Here is a 19,053-nt window from a genome sequence, read left to right on the forward strand (position 1 = left end):
ATGTATATGAATGTTAATACAGATTATTAATTATTATATTTATTATTATATTTCAGAGCATAATAAACATACATTCTTATCATGTAGACGCTCTCCTGCAGATAGCTGAACTGTGTAAATTGAGCGAGGATTTACCAATGGCGGCGGAATTTATAGAACGGGCTTTATATTGTTTAGAATGCGCGTTTCATCCATCTTTTAATGTAACAACTGCACAATGTAGATTAGATTACAAGAAACAACAGAATCGTGCACTTTTTATAACACTTTTCAAACACCTTAGTTTTGTTGGTGGAAGAGCTTGTTATAGGTAAACATTATAACATATATACATTAGATTCAAGAGAAACTTAAAACACACACACAAAAAGATGAGAAAATTTATATTAAAAATTTCAGAACAAGCTTGGAATTTTGTAAATTACTTCTGTCATTGGATCCTGAAGGTGATCCACTAGCAGTGGTCTTGGCCATTGATTTCTATGCCTTAAGAGCTAAGGAATACGAATGGTTCGTAGAATTTTGTAATCTGTGGGAAAGTTCCAGAAATCTAACTCAATTACCGAACATAGCGTATAGCCTGGCATTCGCTCACTTTCGTTTGGGAAATAAAGATGATGCTGATATGCTCCTGCAAAATGCTCTTGTCATGTTTCCAGGTGTATTGATACCCTTACTTGAGAAGTGTAGTATACAAACAGATGCCAAGGTATTATTATACTATAAACAAATTTTTTTAGAGATTACATTTTCTAAAAATTCAAAGCAATATAAATGTATGAAAAAATTAGTACTTGAATATTTCATTTATTAGGTAATGCATCATGATTTCTTTAACTCTAAAGCTCAAGCTAGTACATCACCAGCTTTAGAGAAACTGCAGAATTTATACATAGTGCGTAGCTTCCATCTCTGGAAAGAGACAGATACTTTACCATGGTTAGAGGAATGCGTGCATGCTGTGCTAAATCGAATCGAGTCTAAAGATGATTATGTCAAATATTGTCAAGTTAAGCGTAGCAAACGCTATCAAGGAAGGTTACCAAAAAACATTTTAAGACACATTATATTAGCAGACATGAAGGAGGTCATAGTGAATGTCCAGGAGGTAGTGTTCCATATTCTACAAATTTATCGTAAAACAAATTTATTTTATTAAAGTTCATATATGATTCATTCTAGATACAGAATGAGGGCCCAGTACTGTCACACGATCCATTACCACCGATAGACAGCATTGATATTTATAAGAGACCTACAGCAAATGACAGAATAGCTCAAAACAGTTCGAATTTTCTTTCTCTCTTTTTTTCTTCGCTATTCACGGACATCGATGGCGCGGCTGCTGCTTTAAATGGTTTAAACATATTGTAAGTATACATACACAACAAAAGTAAAAAAATAGTAACATCAAGGAATAGAATTGTAACATTTTTACTATTCCATGTTGTAATTACATATTTTCTCACAATTAAATTGTTTAGAATCAATTCTCAAAATTATATATTATAAACAAAATTTACAGCATCATATATGATTAAAGATGTCAGATGATATTATTCATAATTATTTCTTTGTTCAGTGAGGAGAATGATGACCATGCACAATAACTTTTCCTTTTATATGCATCAACTTCATAATGGTAAGAAAACTTTACAAAATGTGCAGTTTCAAATAATATATACAAAAAAAAATCAAGTAATTAGTAACATATGATAGCTTAATAATAAAAAGATAATTTCAGAATTATTGGATTTTTGATATATAAAGAAAAATTGCAATCTTAATTTTTTTTTAATAATTTTTTTTTTTAAATAATTGTTTTTAAATAAATTTTTTAGATATACGTAATTCATTATGATGCGATGACATTAAACAAACGATTATTGTAATATTTTCATAAATGTGCTATTAAATTTGCGTTTACTTAAAAATTTGTGAAAATAATATAATAAAAACTATATATATATATATTGCAGTAAATAAAATACACAGTAAATTCTGTATCCATTTCATAAACTGTATACATGTATATACCATGTAAATTTATAAATGATCATTATATTAAATATAAAAAGAAAAAACAAGAAGACATTATTAATTTCCATAAGTCATATATACTCAAGTCACACACATAGTTTCAAATGTATGACATGATTCTGTGAAAAAAAATACAAGAGATTATTCTTTTGTAAATAAGTTGGAATAAACAGATTGTCTTTTTATTGCATCTAGCACCATGTAAAAAGAAATAAATTATCTGATAATTCTCTTGCATTTATAAATGACAATATGCATTAAAAATGATTTCAATCGGCGTGCTTCTCTCGTTTATTATCTCTTAAACCATACTGTGGAACACAGGATTATAACGACAAATTCCAGGACCATATTCTTGATAAGCCTTCTTTGTGTGACAGACTGTGTAGAATTCTGGATCACTGGCCAGTAACGCGCCACCGTACCATACAGCGCAACGCTGCTTGTGATGCGATATCACACGAACGTCTATTGGTTTTGGCTAAAATATAAATGTGGTTTAATAAACATAAAATATTATTACACTTAAAAGAATTAATGCCGTAATATTATTTGATATTCACCGTAATATGACTACCGCTTAATGTTTCACTAAGCTTAAGTCGCGTGTCGACAATCTTCTTTATGTCACGTTGTAGTCGCCTACCAAAATCCTTGAACATGGTAGAGCCGCCCGATAATACAATATTACTATACAATGGTCTTCTGACATCGATTGGGCAGTTTTGAATTACGTCATCGACGATTTCATTGAGTGGCGTCGTGAAGTCCGGATTAGAAAACTTGAAACATTCATAATACAAAAAAAACATAGACATTGGTTGTGCAAAGTAATTTACAATTAATGTAGTTGTATATATATACATTTAACTTACTTCGGGATGGAAAAATATTTCCGGTCCAAGAAACCTTTCATATCCGACGTCCACGCCAAATGGATTCTTGGTAATACTGTTAATACCGTCATATTTTTTAATATACTTTGTAGGATCGCTATCGTATTTGGCGAATTCTTTCGATATATCCGGGCATATATAACAATATTTTTCTTTAATTGACTTGGCTGTTTCTAACGATTGCTCGGGTGGTATTCCAATCTCTCGTTCTCTCAATAGACTTTGTATAAAATAAGTAATATCACGACCAGCAATGGGAATGTGCTTTATACAACTTCCTATAACGAAACCTTCTGCCTGTGAAAATTCAATATATTGTCAAATCTGATAAGATTTTAAAATGAAATATATAATGCAGATTCATATATACATACTACTGGAATTACGTGAGTTACACCATCCCCACTATCAACAACGACGCCTGTTAAAGTACGATCTTCTACGTTTTTAGCTGTCCACGAAGCCGCTAAGGCAAGAACAGCTTGTACCGCTATATAAAGTCCTGGTACATTGAATGACTCAAACATGATTTCTGCTGTATATTCCCGATTTTCTGGAGTGTTCAAGGGTGGTTCTGTTAAAAGGAAGTAATGATCTTCGGGTTCCGATCTGAGATATTTGAAAATGCATTGTTGCAAAAACTTCTCCATCAAGTCCCAATCCTCGACTAGTCCATGCCTCACTGGATACTGCAGATCAAGGATCAAAATGTATATTTTAAATACAAACCATTGGAAACGATCCTATCTTGAAGGAATATTTTGTAAATAAATACCTTAATTGAATATCCGGTGGCTTCAAAAGCCTCATCCCCGATGTAGGCATCCAAGTCCTCCACACCCTTCGTGATCCTCCTCGCATTGTTATCACCAACCTTAGCTGTTTCCTTGATGGCAATCGCCGAAGGTATGGTCAGCTGAGGCTCCTTATTGCCGGCAAACCCTAATTTCGTGTATCTACAAGATAACGATTATTAACACAATCGATAATTATACTCGAATGGGAAATATCAAGCGTGTTAATCATGCGTGGGCGAATATATTTTTACGCGCATCGATATGATTTACCATTATATACATGATAAAAAAAAAATAATTTTAGGAATCGGTTATTAAAGAAATCTATGTACATGTATGCACATGTAATATGTAAATATATGAATCGTCGAGAAGGCGCGGTTTACACTTCTCCGAGTGTTTATCTGAGGCGTGTGTCATCGATGACAGTCGGCTTCTAACCTGATTGGCACCACCCTAAATTGGCCGTTCGCCCAAATTTATTTTTCCCTTCCCGGAGTCGCACTTACCCTGTGCCTACGTCGATGACGCACGCAGGTAGACGTCCGAGCATGATTCCTGACCCACTAATAAACCTTATCTCGATGAAACACACCCGTATCGATACCGATGACGGTTGGGGATAACCATCAAACCACCATTGAACTAACACTAGTACCTGTCAACACTTGTCTATGGGCGCGTTCAGGAAACACAACCGTTGAGCATCGTCTTGTCAACACTCGATGTTGATTTGTTGGTTCTAGAAGTAAGAACCAATCACGTTTGATTGCTGCTCGTGTCTCCTGAACGCACCCGATACCACGTGTCTTGCAGCGCACCTATCGTCACGCTGTGTATCTATTTAATAATGACAATTTTATCGACGGTGTTGGCAAAAAATAACATTATATGGAAGTCCCCATATGCAAAAATGCCGTCTGTAGTCCATTCTCATACTACATTTTAGTTCTATGATAGAAACTGACCACCTACACACGTGCATTACTCGTGTATTATTTGTATGAGGATATAGGACTGTGTTTGTGTGCAAAATCGAGAGAACTGTCAAAAACAGCGGATAATGATGCAGTTAGTATTGTCGTAATATTAAATAATGTGTTATAGCTGCGTATCTTTGTAATTTTGTTTTACGGAATTATAATTGCCAAGAGAGTTTGTATGAGAATCTACTTAAATTAAGATATATAATAATGGAAAAGAGGTTAACGAGTATATGACCGCCAATACAGAATTACTTAAACGATTATCGATAAGAATTTATTGAATCCTAGATGTTTAGGAGCATAGATTAAATCACCACTGACAGTTTTATTTTTTGTTGTTTAGAAAAATTCAGTTTGGTGGAATATATAATGAAGGATACTACAGCGTGGCATTGATGCAATTACATCTGTAAAAGAGGACCTAATGGTCGTGCGAAGGATGACTTCTGAAATTTTTCTGGGAAATGGTGGAACTCTACATCGTTCCTTGATGTTTATATTGAAACTTGGCTGGCAGTCAAGATTTCGTTTGCCAGTACTTCTGGTCATTGTCTTTGTCGCCATGGATTACAGATTACAATTAGAGATAGAATTTGGAGACAATGCAGATCAACATAATCATTTATAATTTGAACAGAGAAAAACAGATAGATAATAATTTGACATAAGACTGTTACTTTATATACTTAACATATGCATATAATGCAAAAGGTTTAGTGGAAAGTATAAAATATGAACTGTATTATTTACACACTATCATGAATGTAATACATATATGAACTGTTGACAAATATTAACAATTGTATCATACATATTTTATATGTGCATGTCTACTCATATATGGAATTTTTTGCTCAGTACTTGCCAATTTGCAACGCTTGTACTTTTGCTAGACTGTCATTGCATTTGTCATATCAGAATTTAAGAATTTTGCGTTTTATTGTAATATATTTATATCGAATACATATATGCTATTTAAGTTAAGTTTATGATTTCATTATAAAAATAAATAGTAATAAGGGGGCGGATTTAGTTTACTTGTTTCGTGCAAGGCTGTAAGATAAATTGTTTCTAAGATGTAAGATTTGACATAAATATCAATAATTTTCACAAAAAATTATATATTTTGCCCTAAAATAAGGCAATTATTTATTTTGTAATTAATTTTTGTAAATTGTATAATGTAACATGGAAGTTGTGTTATGAATAAATAAACAAGAAACCATTTATTTTATATTAAAAATTAAGCGTTAAAAAAATTCTTCCGCTTATAATTTTTTAAAGATAAATATATTTTTCTTTTTTTAATTTTTAGCAGAGTAAAACAAAAGATATAATTGAATTGCAAACTGGAAGTGTTTTTTTGATAAGTTTATATAAATGCTTACGATTAAAAATTAGTGATCTTCATGTAATTGAATATTTCTCTATTTTGCTTTAACGCTATTTTAGTTAATATATATTATATATATATTAAAGTAATACATTTTTTGTACTTTAATATTATCTATCATTGGGAACAATGATTAATAATATTGATGTTTACATAAATCTCAAGTTATTCTATCATGAAAAACGGTTATCTAAAAAAATTAATCGATTATTTAGAAACGATGAAATTCGATACTTAATTATGATTATATTATTTGAATAGCGACAAAAAATCATCTAAAAATCTTTTTTTTATTTGTCATCTTTTATTTCAAAAATTTAAAAAAATTTTTTTTATATATGCTTTATACGTGTAATATATTTTTTTCTTAACTATTATTTTTAAAAACTGTATAATTAATTTTTTTCACACACAAGATGTTTAAGAAAAAAACACTTTTTTACTTTTTAATGTTTTATTTAATTATTAATTATTTATTATTATTAGTACATTACAAGTTTTATTTTTTTTATGAAGAGAAAGAAATCTTTCTTTTTTCTTCTCTCTCTTTCTTTCTCTTTTAGGATATTTTATGATAAACTCTGTAATTATAAATTATTATATATACGCGAGATAAAAAACCAAAAACGCTTTTTTAATTCAATCGAAGTAATATTGCAGCTGGGGATAGAAATTGAATTTCTCGTAGGTGGTTGGGAAGCCACGATAATCCAGCATGGTCCCCTAGAGTACGCTTTTCCTGTCAGGATACGTCTGACTTATGAAGAAAAAGTGATACCACGTGTTCTTGCATTCGATTCGTTTCGGGAGAGCGCAACATGCTTTTCCTTCGATGAAGAAAAAGCGGTCGACAATAAATTTCGTCGAACGTTTAGTTTACTCGGTGTTCATTGACACATAGTGGGGGACTAGCAGGCTTTATATAGACTGTGCGAACGGAGTTTATCGGTTTTTCTTCGTAGACGCGTCCCGATGGAAAGTAAAATTGCAAGATTTTCCAGTGTTCTCGGGATCTTCCTTATGTTCGCCTGCTTCCCATTGCGAACCAAAGCGGAATTTAATCCCAAAAGTTTTGGTAAGTGAAAATTTAAGTTAATTTATATATAATTTAATAAATGAATTAATCATATCAAATTGGAAATATGTGTGCATAAAGATGTGAGTGTCAAAAACAGGGTGTCTCAAATAAACTTAAAAAGGTGTCTCATCCGATTCAAGCTGTGTTATTTCAAGATATGTTTCAAAAGATCGAGACATACATAGAATTTGTTTTGCTTCTTGTTCCGATTATGTTTAATCGTTTTATTACACGCACTCCAGCATTAGAAACACAATTTGTCGAAGTGTATCAAACAATTATAGAATAATGAAATGTACATATCGACGATTGCAGAACGAAAATTAATTGCCTTAGATAAGGTTCTCACTTACATTAATGACCGACCACATCAGATGAACGTAGACGCCACGTTTAGCGTTACCTTGAGCGAAGGTAAAGAATTTCTTTGTAATTATATTGCCAATTAGAACTAGTAATTTTTTTTCTTTTTTTGCAAAATATCTAACAAAAACTAATTGTAAGAGACTTTCAAAATATGAAGTTCTGATAAAATTTATAAATATTATAAATTTAAAGCCAAATGCTTTAAATTTATAATATTTATAAATTTGATTGAATATACAAAACAAACATTTTTTATATAATTTTCTGATTAAATTTGATGATTACACAATTTTTGTATTGAAATACTGAAGTTAACTTAGTGGGGGCACTTTTCCATGAGAACGTACAATATTTGGAAAGTAGATTCTTCATCGCACTGAAAGAAATGGTTGCGTTATCCAATATGACCCGAAAAAAGTTGATGAATAACGTTGTCCCGGAGAGCGAGATCGAACTTTCGCGTAAGTACATGCATAAAGCGCACGTGAAACGAACAATAAAGAGTTTGCTCTTTACTATATTTTACTTACTTTACGCATTTTCTGTATTTAAAATGATAACGCTTATTTTAAAAAAGATAAGAAAAAATGAAAATGATAAATGTAAAAATAGAAAAATGTAAAAAAGAACGGACTCAGAAAATGCTAAAATAATTATGTTTAATTGTTCTAGAAATAGAACAGAAAATTTACAATAAAAATTTTTACTAATAAAGTTTTTATATATTCTTATTATAAATGTATAATTAATACATTAACATATAAGTTGAAAAAATTAACATTTTTTATATGAAATTAATTCAAATTTAATTCTTAATTTATATCTTTTTAATTATTTGAACATTTATTGCTGGAAGGCTTTTTCGGTCGTCGATTAATGATTACCAAATAGTATATCTTGTGTCGAGTTTCGTGAGATACAAAGTTTTACAGTGCAATCGACTCTAAACAATCTTACCCTGTGGATGAGACCTATATGGTGGACAAGGATCTTTCCAAAAGATAGACCCACTCCCAATGATGAATTAAACTATACGGAGATCGTTAAATCTATTCGACAAGGATGGCCAAATGAAACAGAGAGTGATCAATGTTTGTTCAAAATTACGCGTAGCTCGTTAAACGGAGAATGTCAAATTCCTCAGACTTGCGCCGAAGCATTGATAAGGAATGATGACTTTTCGGGGTACTCTCTCACACATAGATTGCTTATGATCCAAATCGCTGAAAGAGTAAGATATCAAACAATATAATAAAGGTTTCTATTATTAATTAATTTTATAAAACATATCGTGTGTGCTTGACAAAAAAAATATCTTGAATTATTTCTCCAAATTTTACATTTTAACATTTATTTCTCTGATTATGTATCTGATTGAAGTGTTCATTGCTACTTTCAAATGTGTGAGCGCTAAATTTGCCATATTTTTAATTATATATAAAATATGCTTATTATTTTATATTTATATATTTTGTTTATTTATTATATATTGTACTTTTATATGAGAAAATAATTATTTTTTCTTATACATTTTTCTGTTCATTTCCATGCAAGTTGAAATAATAAAAAGAATGAAGTTCCTACACGATGGTCGGTTTTAGTTTGGATGTCGAGAGACTGCATCGTTGCCATTTTCATACTTGGTACCTGCATTTTGCGCCAGAATTTTTCAGGATCTCGTTAATCTTGAAGCGTGGAATTTTCCAGACCTCGGACGAGATCTCATGATTGAGCAAAGTACGCGTATATGCATTAAAAATATATTATATGAATTTGATAAGATGTAAAATAAAAAATATTTTGCATTGTAGATAAGCAGAATAAAAAAAATGAGATAAAAAATGTTTGTTAAATAAACTGATCTTTCTTTTTTTTTTTAGTTGTTCTGTGCGGTATGGAAGGTTATTACGAATTTCTCGATAAACATTATGAAGATTTGATATTAAGCTGGCCTCATCGGAGTGGTTGCTTTAACTTCCAAGGGTGATTTATGCGTTACAAATATATATTTATTGACGGATATATTTAAATTATATATAATTATATGACACACTCACAATGATAACATAATTATTAATTAAATTTAATTATATAATGCATATTAGAATTATAATATATATTATAATTATGCATAATCTCGCGTACTAAAAGTATTATAATTATAAATATATTATTACATAATAATTATATAATATACATATATCAAAAAATTTAGGTTTACACAATTATATTATTGAAATATTTATTATATATCGTGTAATGCATTACAGGCTACGTATATATTTACCAAGCATTATTTGCACAAAAAGCACGAGATGAGCATTATGTTAAACGTTTCAGATTTCCTGAGGAGCATAAGATGACTCGGCGATCGTCATCAATAACCGACTTTGGATGTAACAATCATATAACAGGTCTTGCCGCTGCGAGTCTTTCCTTATTGATCCGAGAAAATATAGAAAATGAACTTGGCCAATAAATCTTCCTATTTTCAAGAAGCGTTTTCTTATCAAATATTTATTTTCATCGCAAATTTGCTTTTTTTTTGTTAAATATTCTTTTATTAAGGTGACAAGAACACATATGTGAGATTGCCTGATTTAAGAAATAATCAACTTATATTGCTAATGAAAAATATTCAACTGATCGTATTTTTTTAAACAAAACGTGCAAAAAAATGTATGTCATAAAAAAAATCCTCGGGAAAATTGTGCAACTATCAGGGTTGTAACGCATGATACTGGACAAAAAATGGAAATGATTTATACCTATGATAAATAATATTATAAGACAAAAGTTTGAAATATGGCACATGTTGTACAAAAGAAAAAAAACGAGAATGAAAGATTAAAATCAAATATGTGGAAATTCATTTTTTATAACAATATTGCGAAAAATATTTTGTACCCAACCAAGCTACTATCCAATGGTTAAAGAACGCAAAGTCATCGTATGTTAACACAAATGATATGATTGCAGATTGTTTGACAAAATCTGTTTCCAAAGAGAAACTTGAATAGTGCTGTAAGCACATGCGTTTGATTGAATAATTTTGTTGCATATAAATGCGATTACTTATAAGTGAGATCGGTTTGTAGGGGGAGAGTATAGGAATGTACATTTAACAAACCAATCTATGTATATACTTATGTTCCATGTTTAGTTATTTTGTGATAATTCATAATTCTATGACATCTCATATAGAGAGCAGTATGTTTTGTTTTTTCATGGTCGAACGTTTTCACTATATTGACAAAGATCCATAGAAACAATTGCGTTACATTGTTTTATACACATTGAAATATATTGATATATATATTTATCCCGGATCGTTTATTCTTCAAAAATACCAACATTTTACTACAGGCTGTGGGATACTTTTACGAAACATCCGGTCATTTAAATCGAAATATATCATGCTTTGGTGTACGAAAAATAAGCTGCACAATGAATGAATATATCTCTACGCGACGTTATTAATATATAGATTCGCGAAAAGTGCGCGAAAAGATATATTCCTATGTCTCGTCTCGCTTTCGCTCTATCTCTTCTACAATTTGTTATATGATAAATTGCGATTATGTGTAAGAAAAGGTCAGTTTTGTAGTCGACTCGATACATCGTAAAATAACATCATCGTCTTACATTTTTTAAGGTCGTTCTTTAACGAACCAGATAGATACGCGAAAACGACGTGAATCATCGCAATTTGCAATCGGTTGTACCTAATTGCAATATCATGTCGCAAATCAATATGAGCTTGTATGCGCTTATGTGAATGATATGGCGGACGTTGGATCACTTCTTTCTCGCGGACGAGCTGGACCCTCGTCGTCGATAATTATATGATTTACCGTAGAGACCCATTCTTGTGCGCAATTTTTCGATTCGATCCTCAGTTCTTGAAAGTGATGATACACTACCAACCACATATACATGTTTATCACTGTAAAAAAAATCGAAAGCAACATTAGAGAATCTACTGGATATTTTCATGAATATATAATAATATTAATCTTTTTATGTGCAAAAAATCTTTGTGATTAAGTATAACTGGTTTTTGTTATTTACTTTATAATCTTTTTATAATTAAAATTATTAAAATTATATTAATTTTCGCTATATAATTATAATATATAATTATATTATATTATATATAATTATAATATATAATTATATTAGTTTTCGCTATTGATACAATTAAGGTTCATATTCATTCATTAACTGGATGAAATCTTAAGATCATCTAAATCCATAAAATTAAGACGATCTTGAATATAAAGGAAATAACTTTCTTTAAAACAATATATTTTTTCCTGATATATGTTATTAAAGGTTGCGATTGATAGTAAGTACTCACTGAGTGCAACTAGATCGAAGAAAAACGTAAAAAGACCGGAGAGAACCAGATCGTAGTTTATGAACACAATCGTTCTATAAATGATGATCACAAGAAAGACGACGATTATTATCATATTTAGGACCATCCATGGTAGCATCATAAATGCATTTTTCTGCAAAATCAAACCGGAATTATGTCAGTGTTACGTTAGTCGTTCAATCTGAAGTACATTTTATGTAAAATATACACACGGAAAAAAAATGCTGTTGCTTCAATTAAAGTCTACGTCACGGGCTGCCACAGACATACATAGTTCATTCAATGATATTTTTATTAGACCAAATATCTGGATTATTAAAACAACTATCCAGATATTTGGTCTAATAAAAATATCATTGAATGAACTATGTATGTCTGTGGCAGCCCGTGACGTAGACTTTAATTGAAGCAACAGCATTTTTTTTTCCGTGCATACTTTCACATAATGAATATATTAAAATACAATATTTACTAGTGATATATAAGATATATAAATATTTTGCATCATTAATTTTATTTATTATATTTATTAATTATATTTATTAATTTTTTTTGAAGAAATCAAAACAATTTTTTTTACGAAAAAATTTGTGGTGTCTTTTCATATATTTTGTAACTTGATATGTAAATTCCTGGCATTTTTAATTACAATGGAAATATTTTTATAATAATATATTTACTTTTATACTGCCGATTACGAGTAGCGTACAGAACAGGATTATTATGCAGTAGTAGATCGCGAAGATAATCTCTGCGGTCGTTTTGTCTAGACCGATTATCGTTTCCCATTCTATGTTCGTCATTAAGATCACAATTAGAGAAAGCACGCTGAACACCTATACAAAAAGTTTATATAGCATTGAATTGCGTAATTTAAAAAATATACAAATGATGGGATACTTACGATTCCCAATACACCGATAATAATTGTTCCCGTTTTCAGGGAACAACATCCGCAACATGTTGTCAATTGCATCCTGAAATGGAGAGAAACTGTGAAATTAAATCTTATCGAAATAATATAATGACATAAATAATGAATGTATTATTTATTTTCGCTGCACAAATATAATTTTATACATAATTATTTTTTAATAAATCATTCTCTCTTTTATACTAAATATGATAGACATATATTACAAGTTTTGAGAAATCAAAAGCAGTGTCTACTGACAAATAATTAAAAAAAAAAGTTTAAAAGAAGATAAGCAATATGACGGGTGTTTTCTCTAATCGTTCGTTTCTCTTTAGAAACATCGAAAGGGAAGAATAAAAAAAAACTTCGCTTTTGAAACAGTTACTACTGCTTCATATACTTTTCAAGACTATCTCGATTGAAATAGATGCCAGGATAATTCTGTCATAGATCTGTCACACCCGCACCTCGTCCCCTTAATCCCAAGATGGCGTAACGCGGTGAGTTACAGAATATTGAGCGATAATGCAACGAGATCTCATTTTTGCCCTGACATATCACAATGTCATGAACAAAGTTAATTCGTGTTATATCGAAAATAAGGGAAATTTAGGTCATTGGCACATGCGCGCGCTTATGTCCATTTTAAATACTTCAGGGAGAATCGCTGGCTCGCGCACTGATCTTCCTTCCGGCGTTTATTATTTCTCTGACACCCGGAGAACCCAAAATCCGGCGACGGAGAAGATAAACACTAGATCTGTGCGAAATAAATGCACACGAATGCATAACATTACGTATACAATAATAAAAAAAAAAATTATAAAATACCACGCGCGACGGCTAAAATTTTTTGCAAGTTATTTAGAGTCATGTCCTTGACAACATATGTCAAGGTCATTGAAATCGGTGAGGTCGGCGCTAATAGCAAAGTTTACCATTATTTATTTATTTACTTATTTATATACATACCTTTTTCTATTCGTCTCTCTTTCTCTCTCTTTCTTTCTTCTCTATCTTCTCTCTCTGTCTCTCTTTCTCTCTCTTCTTTTCTTTTTTCTTTAAAATCGTACACATCAGAGCATTAGTCGTATACTGTTTTTAATGTGTGATTGTATATTCTTTATATATCCTGTATTTTACCCCTTCCATCAAATAATTATTTGATTTCATCTTTATATTTAAACGATACGACTGAGCATATACAAGATTAATTGCGAAAAGAAACCGGTTAGGTATAAAATGATTATAGTATATTGCCATTGTTACGTCCAGCGGACTCCACGATTCTTTTCTTTCATCGTGAATAGAGATTAGCGGTATCTTAAGAGCGCACTACGTCTAGAAATAAACAAATGGAAACTGAAAGATGAGACAAACTTTTTGAAAACAAAAATTGAAAGGATATATGATACAAAAAGGAAACTAGAGCATATCTGATCTAAGAAGATAAACAAATTAATCAGTAAATATTAACCACTAGAAGCTCGGGTGACAAATTCTCTTACGAATCTAAACTATGCTTGACAGCTCTCGTAATAAACAATTTCGGTACCAGGAATCCAAATGAAAAACGAAACGGACGGTAAAAATGATACCACGTGCGCTCGCCTGACAGATCTCCGTTACGTGATATCTACGTTAAGATAAACTCAAGTAGATAATAAAAGGCATAACTCTTACTCAATTGCAACAACTCTCCATTGGGCGAACCTAATTCTGTAAACAAAAGCCTTCACCAATACCTAAGGTTCTAACATCTCCTATGCTAAAGGCAACGCCCCCAGTAACATCGGCGGGCGTGATTAAAAAATTTAATTCGTGAAAAAATATTAACAAAGCCAATGGAGAGGAAGAGCTAAGGGCTTAATATACTCCGAACCATTCCTCGCGGAGGCATTATTGTTACAGTTCATCATTCATTACAGTTTATTAGGCATTACAGTTCCTTAATCAGTACAGTTCATTTTTTGTTCAGTTCAATTTACAGTTCACACTTCTATTCATTTCTCGATTTGTTAGTTCTCCATAATCACTTCGACTTCAGTTTTAAATTTTTATACAAATTCTAAGTGTTTCGAAAACCGCGTTGTTTGGTGCAAGTTAGAAAAATTTAGACATTCAGTGCAAATTTGGAAGACCTTGTGCCAAGTGACTGCAGCGACTGCGAACCGCATTCCAACCAGCCAGGTCGAGCTCTAGCCGATTCATCGGAACTCCCCTCGCCTTTCGGAGCCTTTCATTGTCTGATTTTCATTTGTTACCAACGTACTCGATAAGTAGTAAGTGGTTTGAATGTTCTCAAATCTGTTTTCTTTTCTTTCACATCTGTGAATTTGAAATAATTCTTGGATTATTAATTATAATAAATCAATCAGTAACTTCAATCATTTACGTTTCAATCTTAACTTACTTTCCTATTCGGCCTTCTCTCCCCTGGTCTGTTCGTTCGACTCTAGGACACGCATCGTCTAGCGTTTGTCTAGAGGTAAGTAGGTTACACCCTCCCGCTGACTCTTCCTTTATTTGAGTCTGGACGTAACACCATATATTGGGTGTTTTTCAGCTACGGAACACAATCATACACTGTGTGACACAGTGTTATACAATGTCGATTTGTAGTTGGAACGCTGTTCCGATCTATATGCTCAATATGTGTGTATATCAACGATTTGAGCAGCCATAAAGAAAATCAACAATGTGTAATAATATTAGGTGTACAACTTTGCTTCCGCCGTTTTTTTTTCCGAAATTCGAGGCTTTATTGTAAAAAACTGGTTATACATTTATGATTCAAAGTATTGTCCATCGCTGGCCACTACTTTCTCCTATCTTTCGAGCAGCGTACAAATCTTGCGTTGAAAAAACTGGTCATCTTTTGAAGCAATCCACGAATCGATCATATTTTTTAACAAAAATTTTTTATGTATTATTAATTTATTTATCAGATATGTACAGAAGAGATTAAAAACTGATCAAATTATGTAAATTAAGTATAATATAGTTACAATATTATCTTATTAACAAAATTTATAAGTTGAATTAATCAATTGAGCGATGACATAATCGAACACATCATTCTAGCTGTGTACGATTGTGTCGACTTGTGTCGTAGTTGGAAAGTACTGAGTCGTACACAGTGTTACACAGTGACGCCTATATACGTTGCTGGAAAGCACCCATTATGTTATTACGCACATATATCCAGCCAGGCGCGCACGCTCATACACACATACACACACATGTATAATTATACCAAGTATACGTGCCAAGTAAACTGTTATATGTATTTACAAATCCCACAAAAATAATGATAAATATAAGCAAATAGAGGCAATGTGAGCCACAAGTATCACGTTAAGAGATTTATTAATTGTGTGAAAGCAATTGACAAATATCAAATTCAAGCAAATAAAAAGTGATACGAATTAACATACAAAAATGAAAATAAGAAGGCAAACGCTTCGGCCCTTTTTTGTGGCCATCTTCAGCGCAATTAAAATAATAAATACATGAAAACATAAAAAAATATCGCAGTCAGTAATTAAAGTTAGATTGTAAACGTAAAAATTCGCTCAAACAAGCATCTCGAGCGGAAGAACTCCCCGGATGGTAGGCCAGGAAGTTCACAAGGTAAAAAGTTGTAAAGGCTTGCCGGCATGTTGTCATACGAAAAAACCAGAAAAATCGAGATTCCTGTAGAAACGTGCAATACAGAGTTAAGAGCGCTCACGAGTTAATAGTAACAATGTAAAACTTACATACAAATGCAACAGATCTATCACAATAATGAGTATATGACGCGACACAATTATTTATCCACGATACTTTAAAGACCAAGTTATCACTAAGATGTTTCACGAGAATTTAAACTTGTGTGTATACAGTGCTAGGTCATTGGCCCTCAGTGACATAAGAGTAAACACAACAACTCGTTACACGATCGAATATCTTTTTTATATCGGGATGGAAGAAAACAAAATATACGCGTCTTGAAAATAATCACAAAGATCATCTTATGCATTAAATGTTGGGGAGTTTATCCAGCGCAGTAATATATGTCTGGTGCAAGCCCTCGGTATCCGTTTGTAAATTCAGACCATTAATTTGTCTCCTTATAAACAACATCTCAGATATCAGTCGTTTGTTTAGATATTTTTCACTGTCTAGAATCGGACATGGTTCCAGTCAAAATCATGGTCAAACTCTAATCTATGATCAGTAATCACCGAACTAACTGTTGTATTTCTACGTATGTGGTTGCGGTGTTCCCCGACTCTCGTCTGTAATCTCCTGCCAGTCTGACCTACATAAGAGGCATCACAGTCTGCACAATTGATCTTATAGATGACATTAGTACAAGATGCACTGGGAAGAACGTCTTTATGTACCTTAATAAAGCGTAACAATTTATTAAGACTACAGTAAGAAAGCTTAACGTCAAGATCTTTTATGATGTTTTTAAATTTATGCGAAATGGTATGGACGAAAGGGATTGTAAAATAGGAGACAATCTTCTTGTTAACATCCTCCTCGTCAAGTGGAAGGCCCCTACTAGAGATCAGAAATTTGAGGCGGTTAAAAATTGTCTGAAAAATGAAATCTAACGGATAGTTATTGTCCAGGAAAATTTTTATGATAAAGTCAAAATTTTTTTGGTGAAATTGTGGGTGTGCAAGTAAGAAAGCTCTATCCACAAGGCCAATAATGATACCTTTTTTTTGGCATGTCGGATGTTGAGAGAGAAAATTGAGGTATCGGCCTGAAAAGGTAGGCTTATGGAACCAGTCAGTTATTAAGCGGTTGTTAATTAGAAGTATTGAGATATTTAAAAAGTTCAATTTATCACTGTCAGCAAAAATAATGATATCAAAAAATTGCGCCAATTAAAAATTATACAAATATTTTAATCAAAAACAGTTAGACAAAAAATAGTTGTTTTAATTTCTTACGAAAATAATGATATTAAAAAGTTGTGCTAACTAAGTAAAAATTTATTTATTTCCAATATTAAAAGAAAAAAATATCCAATAATACAAAATACAAAAGAGCATAAAATAAAAATTTAATAGAAAAATTAAAACTTAAAAATTAATATAAAAAATTTAAAATTTATACAAAAATTAAAAATTAATAGAAATAAAAAAAATTAAAAAATTTTAATTAAAAACAATTTGGCGCTGCTAACTTTCAAAGTATATATTAAAACTAACAAATAATAAATTTAATTTGAGTCGAAATTTAATTTATAGAATTATATTTAATTTAGTTACATCAATAACTGCAATGTAAGTGTAATAAAAAATACATTAATTTCAACATATTGTTTAGTTTAGCAGCGCCAAGTTTTTTAATTAAAATTTTTTAAGTACAAACTATGAAATGTATTAAAAAGGTTGTGTAATTCTAGTAATTTAAATTTATTATACGACACGTGCATATAATTCATTTACATAATAATTTTGCACGCAAGAGTAATTAAGTTGCACTGCATTAAATTTGATGTTTAGAATAATTTGATTCAATTTCAAAATATTTCGGTTATTTTTTGTGAACATAGTTATGTAACTTGTTTATTACTCATATTTGACGTTTTATATAATTTTTAAAACCAAATTCATTAACTATGTCCTCAAAAATAACCAATGAGCTTCAAAATTAGATCTAACAATTCAAAAAACATTTAAAAATTGTCTAATTTAAGTGGCTAACTTAAACATTTTAATTAATAAAAAAAGGGAAAGGCCAATTGAAGCCCGGATGCGGTACTTAGAATGTAATAAATATGTGATGTTTTTAAAAAACGATGTTAATGAACATAAGATAAATTAATAAATAAAAAATATAAATGAATTAAACCAAGCGTTTTGGTCCATTTCGGGTTCTTATCAATGAAAATAATCAAAATTTTAACACATAAAGAGACATTGTAAGGCAGAGTAATACGGAACGCAACAGTAGACTTATAATAGTGTTACGATACGCTTACAACATTACGTGCAATATGCATAGACATTGAGCCGCTCGGTAGATCAATTCTGCAAAGTTATTATGTAAATGAATTATATGGATGTCATATAATAAATATGCAATACGTAATGAAGTTGATAATCTCTGGAAAATTTCACCTGGTTTTTTAATTTATATATAGGGGATATTTTGATTAAATGAAACGTTTGTTTTGTAACATTAAAATTGGA

General features: G+C 31.1%; 4 protein-coding genes and 1 long non-coding RNA gene across 8 annotated transcripts in view; 3 read left to right on the forward strand and 2 right to left on the reverse strand.

Annotated features, from left to right (window-relative positions):
- Positions 1-2,084, forward strand: part of LOC115240282 (transcription factor 25) — a 5,142-nt gene extending 3,058 nt beyond the window's left edge. The window contains exons 5-10 of one of the 2 annotated variants that reach the window (XM_029815344.1): positions 57-310; positions 400-709; positions 815-1,108; positions 1,183-1,370; positions 1,583-1,642; positions 1,842-2,084. In XM_029815344.1, coding sequence (XP_029671204.1) covers positions 57-310; positions 400-709; positions 815-1,108; positions 1,183-1,370; positions 1,583-1,610 — 1,074 coding nt within the window. In that variant the 3' untranslated portion in view covers positions 1,611-1,642; positions 1,842-2,084. Of the gene's footprint in view, positions 1-56; positions 311-399; positions 710-814; positions 1,109-1,182; positions 1,371-1,582 lie in introns of both variants that reach the window. The other variant, XM_029815343.1, reaches the window with a different exon arrangement.
- A 13-nt stretch (positions 2,085-2,097) lies between these two features.
- Positions 2,098-4,416, reverse strand: LOC115240283 (actin-related protein 3). Its single transcript, XM_029815345.1, has 6 exons — positions 4,243-4,416; positions 3,712-3,892; positions 3,311-3,625; positions 2,916-3,233; positions 2,604-2,822; positions 2,098-2,521 (listed from the first exon to the last, which is right to left on the reverse strand). The coding sequence occupies exons 1-6, from the start codon at positions 4,284-4,286 to the stop codon at positions 2,342-2,344; spliced, it is 1,257 nt and encodes a 418-aa protein (XP_029671205.1). The 5' UTR covers positions 4,287-4,416; the 3' UTR covers positions 2,098-2,341.
- Positions 4,417-4,643: 227 nt separating this feature from the next.
- LOC115240321 lies at positions 4,644-5,959 on the forward strand. The gene is made up of 2 exons (XR_003884764.1): positions 4,644-4,804; positions 5,063-5,959. It is a non-coding gene; the product is annotated as an uncharacterized LOC115240321 (long non-coding RNA).
- A 751-nt stretch (positions 5,960-6,710) lies between these two features.
- Positions 6,711-10,409, forward strand: LOC115240285 (UPF0764 protein C16orf89 homolog). 2 transcript variants are annotated; one of them, XM_029815348.1, is made up of 7 exons: positions 6,711-7,187; positions 7,506-7,604; positions 7,868-8,017; positions 8,489-8,787; positions 9,158-9,293; positions 9,437-9,539; positions 9,897-10,409. In XM_029815348.1, the coding sequence occupies exons 1-7, from the start codon at positions 7,085-7,087 to the stop codon at positions 10,033-10,035; spliced, it is 1,029 nt and encodes a 342-aa protein (XP_029671208.1). In that variant the 5' UTR covers positions 6,711-7,084; the 3' UTR covers positions 10,036-10,409. The 2 variants fall into 2 exon arrangements, with proteins under 2 accessions (XP_029671208.1, XP_029671209.1); XM_029815349.1 differs by having other exon boundaries at positions 7,527-7,604.
- A 293-nt stretch (positions 10,410-10,702) lies between these two features.
- LOC115240286 (lysosomal-associated transmembrane protein 4A-like) lies at positions 10,703-13,956 on the reverse strand. 2 transcript variants are annotated; one of them, XM_029815350.1, is made up of 5 exons: positions 13,826-13,956; positions 12,842-12,914; positions 12,618-12,773; positions 11,917-12,070; positions 10,703-11,502 (listed from the first exon to the last, which is right to left on the reverse strand). In XM_029815350.1, the coding sequence occupies exons 2-5, from the start codon at positions 12,911-12,913 to the stop codon at positions 11,327-11,329; spliced, it is 558 nt and encodes a 185-aa protein (XP_029671210.1). In that variant the 5' UTR covers position 12,914; positions 13,826-13,956; the 3' UTR covers positions 10,703-11,326. The 2 variants fall into 2 exon arrangements, with proteins under 2 accessions (XP_029671210.1, XP_029671211.1); XM_029815351.1 differs by lacking the exon at positions 13,826-13,956 and having other exon boundaries at positions 12,842-13,626.
- Positions 13,957-19,053: the final 5,097 nt, after the last annotated feature.

The sequence above is a fragment of the Formica exsecta genome, unplaced genomic scaffold, assembly GCF_003651465.1.
Source record: "Formica exsecta isolate Colony F162 unplaced genomic scaffold, ASM365146v1 scaffold423, whole genome shotgun sequence".
NCBI lineage: Eukaryota > Metazoa > Arthropoda > Insecta > Hymenoptera > Formicidae > Formica > Formica exsecta.

What these genes read in the sequence shown, in the direction of transcription:
- LOC115240283 (XM_029815345.1), bottom strand. Translation starts at nt 4,286, where the DNA reads ATGCTCGGACGTCTACCTGCGTGCGTCATCGACGTAGGCACAGG. An exon ending in CCACCGGATATTCAATTAAG is followed by an intron (nt 3,626 to 3,711) that starts GTATTTATTTAC and finishes CTTGATCTGCAG; the next exon opens with TATCCAGTGAGGCATGGACT. An exon ending in TAACTCACGTAATTCCAGTA is followed by an intron (nt 3,234 to 3,310) that starts GTATGTATATAT and finishes GAATTTTCACAG; the next exon opens with GCAGAAGGTTTCGTTATAGG.
- LOC115240285 (XM_029815348.1), top strand. Translation starts at nt 7,085, where the DNA reads ATGGAAAGTAAAATTGCAAGATTTTCCAGTGTTCTCGGGATCTTCCTT. An exon ending in TAGCGTTACCTTGAGCGAAG is followed by an intron (nt 7,605 to 7,867) that starts GTAAAGAATTTC and finishes GAAATACTGAAG; the next exon opens with TTAACTTAGTGGGGGCACTT. An exon ending in GAGCGAGATCGAACTTTCGC is followed by an intron (nt 8,018 to 8,488) that starts GTAAGTACATGC and finishes AAAGTTTTACAG; the next exon opens with TGCAATCGACTCTAAACAAT.
- LOC115240286 (XM_029815350.1), bottom strand. Translation starts at nt 12,913, where the DNA reads ATGCAATTGACAACATGTTGCGGATGTTGTTCCCTGAAAACGGGAACA. An exon ending in TCGTAATCGGCAGTATAAAA is followed by an intron (nt 12,071 to 12,617) that starts GTAAATATATTA and finishes TTGATTTTGCAG; the next exon opens with AAAAATGCATTTATGATGCT. An exon ending in CTTCGATCTAGTTGCACTCA is followed by an intron (nt 11,503 to 11,916) that starts GTGAGTACTTAC and finishes TTTTTTTTACAG; the next exon opens with TGATAAACATGTATATGTGG.